Source organism: Penaeus chinensis, chromosome 21 (assembly GCF_019202785.1).
Source record: "Penaeus chinensis breed Huanghai No. 1 chromosome 21, ASM1920278v2, whole genome shotgun sequence".
NCBI classification, from domain to species: domain Eukaryota; kingdom Metazoa; phylum Arthropoda; class Malacostraca; order Decapoda; family Penaeidae; genus Penaeus; species Penaeus chinensis.
The window spans coordinates 17,954,606-17,959,605 of record NC_061839.1 but is presented as its reverse complement, the minus strand read 5'-3'; the positions used below and the strand labels follow the sequence as shown (position 1 = coordinate 17,959,605).

General features: G+C 41.5%; 1 protein-coding gene and 1 pseudogene across 1 annotated transcript in view; one reads left to right on the top strand and one right to left on the bottom strand.

Annotated features, from left to right (window-relative positions):
* LOC125036467 (polyglutamylase complex subunit TTLL1-like) overlaps positions 1-3,156 on the top strand; it is an 11,951-nt gene extending 8,795 nt beyond the window's left edge. Inside the window, exon 10 of the mRNA XM_047629060.1 lies at positions 223-3,156. Coding sequence (XP_047485016.1) covers positions 223-370 — 148 coding nt within the window. The 3' untranslated portion in view covers positions 371-3,156. The remainder of the gene's footprint in view (positions 1-222) is intronic.
* LOC125036466 overlaps positions 2,802-5,000 on the bottom strand; it is a 17,757-nt pseudogene continuing 15,558 nt past the window's right edge.

Here is a 5,000-nt window from a genome sequence, read left to right as displayed (position 1 = left end):
TGTATATATATATATGTGTGTGTGTGTATGTGTAATGTGTATGTGTATATATATGTATATGTATATGTATTTCTATATGTATGTGCATGTGTGTGCGTGTGTGTGTGTGTGTGTGTGTGTGTATGTATATATATATATATATATATATATATATATGTATATATATATATATATATACATGGTCTTCTGGATAACGTTCCCTTCACCAGCTACTCTTTACAGCGTCCACTGGAACAAAGTCCCGACTCCGGACAAGTACGGCGACTTCGAACTGCTGATCGACGAGGAGCTGTACCAGAACAGCGACCACTCGTCCAGCCACCGCGGAGGCCGTCAGTCCGACCGCCACTCCGCCCCTCGGTGGAAATAGCCCGCGGCCAAGAAGTGTGGCAGGACATCCTCCACGCTTCCCACTCACGCTCAACGAGACATCGCCAGCTCCTCCACCAGCAGCTCCTCCAAGAAGGCCGATGTTGGATCGCCCAAGGAGACCGTCCGCTCGCAGGTAGAGGTCGCTTACGGAGAGGAACCAGGTTATAACGACCCGACCACCTCTTCGGCAGCGTCCAGATGGTAGCTAGCTGGCTCTCGGGCTTTGTCTTAGTGGGAAGGTAGAGAGTGTTCATCACACTTCTTGCTCTTCAAGATGACCCGGCCTTCGATCTCATGAATATGATCAGTGCTGGATCCCAATCACACACACAGGAATATTCTCCATAGACTGCCTCACATAGAAGAAAACTCAGGTTTGTCCCATGAAAAAGTGACATACTTCCAATGTATTTTCAGGCTATATGATCGTTTACACAAGGCAAAATTATGTCAGGTGTCCCTTGATATCTAACATCTCAGACAAACTACAGAGAAGGTTTAAAACAGCCATGAAAATACAGAGAAGATTTAAAACAGCCATGAAAAAATTGTAAATCGCACCAGCAAAACGTAACCTTGAGAATCTCTCACACATTAGAATGGAAAAATCTTATAAATGATGCAATGATAATGTGCATACAACGATTCCGATTATGACATAATATCACTGCTGATATACATATTAATATTTTTTGGAAGCATCGAGTTTGTCTTTCATAAAATCAGTTTTGAAAGATTCTAGTGGATGATAAGGACGTTTTTCGTTTTTCTTACCGGCGGGGAAAATGTACTGCTTGCGAGAGAATGAATGTACTTATTTCTTGCTGATTAGTTTCCGTACAAAAATGTCTTCGTCACTTACCGCATGCACGAATGTTTGACAGCGATGATTAACGAACACAAATGTGTAACTAAAGAACCATACAAAAATGTTGATATAAAAGTCGGCTCAAAATTTTGAAGTGAACCGAATACAAATTAATGGCGTTAATTATTATTTATTGAAAATTTTCCGTCGCATCAAAATCTAAGATTAAAACAAAATATAGCGATAGGCTGGGGCTTAGGGTGAAGCCCTCAAGTAAGGATTTTTTTTTGGTTCAGTAAGGCGATGTTTGTGGATTTCCAGATTGATCAGTGGTCAAAACAAACAAATATGCCAGACATCAAACGTCGCACAGCATTATGGCAAAGTACTGTGACGAAAAAAAAAGTAAATATGGGTTAACGATTAGGATAAGTGGACAGAAGAGGGGACGAAGAAGGGAAGGGAAGGGAAAGGAAAGGGAAAGAAAATACCCTGCAAAATTAGTTGAGGCGAGAGCTGACGTCCAAGGGAGGGGTGATCCCCTACTTCATGATTGTTTTTGCTTTTCTTAAGGGTTTCTATTTCATGTTTCGAAATTTCCTTGTTGCGTTTAGTAATGCAGAGTTACGTTAAGGTTTCCAATATTATAATGCCCACGGTTTATGCTGTGTTTCTTTCACATTTAGTAATTTGTTTCTAGGTAAATAGATCGTAGCCTTTGTGAATGCAACTACACTTGCCCTTAAGAGCCGTGTACCTCACCTTGTCCGATCCTGATTGCACAAAATCATAATGAAAAAGTTTTGCTGGAACTGTCCTACAGAATGGATAGGAGTGCGGTATGTTTTGCCAGTGACTGTGCATTTGTATTCTTAATGCTCTGAATGTGTACCCACCCGCATGACAGGTATTGCGGAAATCACCCTTGCACAGCGCAGCACTTAGTAAGTGTTAATATGCCTGTCACAGCTGGCGAATAAGACGCAACGTAGAGCATAATCAGTAGTAGCTGGCCACACGAATACTGCCACAAGTGAGCATGTGCATTTCAACCCGCTGTTGAATCTGCTCTTATTATATGCTTCCGGAACTGTTTTTATGTGATGAAAGTAACCTCATAACAGTTTTATAAAGTGTATTTTAGCCACCGATCTGTATCCGTTATCGCGTTTATAAAAGGACTGATTGGCGTTTGAGGTAAAATTCACCAGTTCACGTTTTCTCGAATGATTTTTATATGGCTGTTTGATATGCATTTGGCTGTAACCTCAATATTTCATTTCCGCTGATTTAAGTATAATAACTATCGTTGTACTTCGATCCGGATGCAAAATCGTTAAAGTGTCAATATCGTTTCTCTGTTTTCAGTACGATCATATGGTGCTTAATGCATTTATCTATGCAGCGAAAGTACGTGCATTATAACGCTTCCATGGTATATTTCTGACCACCATATCCACCAGTGCTTTCCTCATAATTCTTCCTTCGTATATGCCAACGCAAAAATTATAATTTTGCGATTATCCTCACTCCCCTTTTCTTACCGAAAGACAGTAATCTTAATAACCTTGTCGCGCATTTCTTTCTTCCACTGCCAGGGTCAAATAAAACATTAAAAAGATTAAAATAAAAAAAAGTTGTTTTATTTCTACGTCATTTTCTTATTCCTTCCCCGCGATCACTAGAAAAGCTGCCTTCGCCCCAGCATGGCCGGCAGAGGTCACAGGGGTCAAGATGAATGTGCTAGAAGACCCGACCCGAGATCACCCCGCCTTCCAGCGCCGCCCACCCTGGGGGGTTTCTGGCGACACCTTCATGGCACCATGCATGGGCGGGGGCGCAGACTCCCAGCAGTCACAAGGAGGGAACAAGGAACACATGACGAAGCAGTAGCAAAATGACTGTAAGGTTATCAAAGTTCATACATTTGTATTAGAATTAACAATAAAATATGAAGCCTTAAGGAGAAAAAAAAACTTAAAATTCCTGGCTCAGGAGGAATGCCACGTCGTTCTTGATTTCTTCCGGCTTGGTGCCAGGGTCGTACCGCATGAAGGGCTTGCCGCTCTTGGTGATGAGGAACTTTTCCCAGTTCCAGCGGACGTCGCTGACGCGGATGGGCTCGTAGTACAGCTTTTTCTTGTCCGAAAAGGACTCCCTTGTGGTCGGGCAGTACTCCTGGGGACGAAAATCAGTAATGAAGTATTAAACGGTGCATTCCTTATACCCCTTGTATATATGATCAAAATAAAGGTAATGATAATGATGGTGATGATAATAATATAATAATAATGATTATAATGATAATGATAACAGTAGTAGTAGCAATTCTAAACCTTTCGATCTCACATTTTCACCGGAATACGAAATTATTCATCCTCGCTTAAGCACACGCTTTCCAAAACGCTTTCAAAACCTCAAAACCTATGGCAATACTTTTTCTTTCCATTAAAAAAAAGAAACTCAAAACCAACGACATTTGAAAAAAAAATAAAAAAAACTCAAAACCTATGGTACTTATAACCCCTTTCTCTCACCTTGAGGTAAGTGTACAGAGGGTGTTCGTTCTCGCCGTTCACATCGATCTTCTTGAACATAGTGAAGTTGGGCTCGAACAAGTTGCCCGGACGAACATACTTGATGCCGTTATAGAGCTCCGTGGCGTTCGCTGCCGGCTCTTGCTGTAGTGAAATAAAGTAAAGGAATAAGTGAACAGATGAATAGATAGAAGCATAGACAAAATAAACAAAGGAATAAATTAATTAATTCGCGATATGTGTGCGTGTGTCTGTGTGCGTATGTTCATATGTGTGTATGTATGAATGTACGGGCCCGTTAGTATGTGAGCAGATGCAGTCGTGTGTGTCGATTCAACACCATAGACAGGAAGGGCAAATACGTAAATGTGAGAAAATATTAATGTTGGTGTATGTACGACTACTCATGTGAACGAACACAGGTAGTCGTTTGTGGCGATTCATCCTTACAAACAGGAAGGATAAACACGTGAATGTGAGAACGGAAGACAAAATAACACTTACCTTCCCGAATTGGTTGCAAGGGAAGGCCAGGATCTCAAAGTTGTTGTAGGAGCTTTGTAGCACATTCATGTCAAGGTACTGAGCAGTGTACCCTCAGTAGGTCGCCACATTGACGATCAACACCACCTATTGATGAAGGAGGCGAAGAAGAGAAATTAGTACATGTGCATTTACTTGACCCCGTATGTTATACTATGTGTAGTTAATGTCATATCATCAAGCAGTTAACAATATTCTAGTCTAATATCATATGGAGAAAACCTCTTTACTGGGCTTTAAGGTTCTAGAATTGAGGACTCGAGCTGTCTATGTAAATGTAATATTTAATTCTTATGCAGATCGAGTTTCTAACGCATGCCATAGCCATTTTCGAGGGTAAGATTTAAAGAGGCTATTTTCTGTACCTAAATCTATGCGGAGGCTCCCTGTTGTATTTACAGTCACATCAGCAATTGCAAATATTCTAAGGACCCTTCCCTTGCAATGGGCAGATCCTCTGACATATTGCTGGTCATTGTGTGTTTAGATGAGAAGGGAAAGTCAGGGAAGTTGGTAACGCCAAGGATTTGACTAGTGGCTCAACTAAGCTATATCGACCCCTCTGTGCGCTCTCTCCACCCTATCTTTCTCTGTCTGTCTCTTCCTCCTATCTCTCTCTCTTTCTCTCAGTCTCTCTCTCTCTCAGTCTCTCTCTCTCTCTCTCTCTCTCTCTCTCTCTCTCTCTCTCTCTCTCTCTCTCTCTCTCTCTCTCTCTCTCTCTCTCTCTCTCTCTCTCTCTC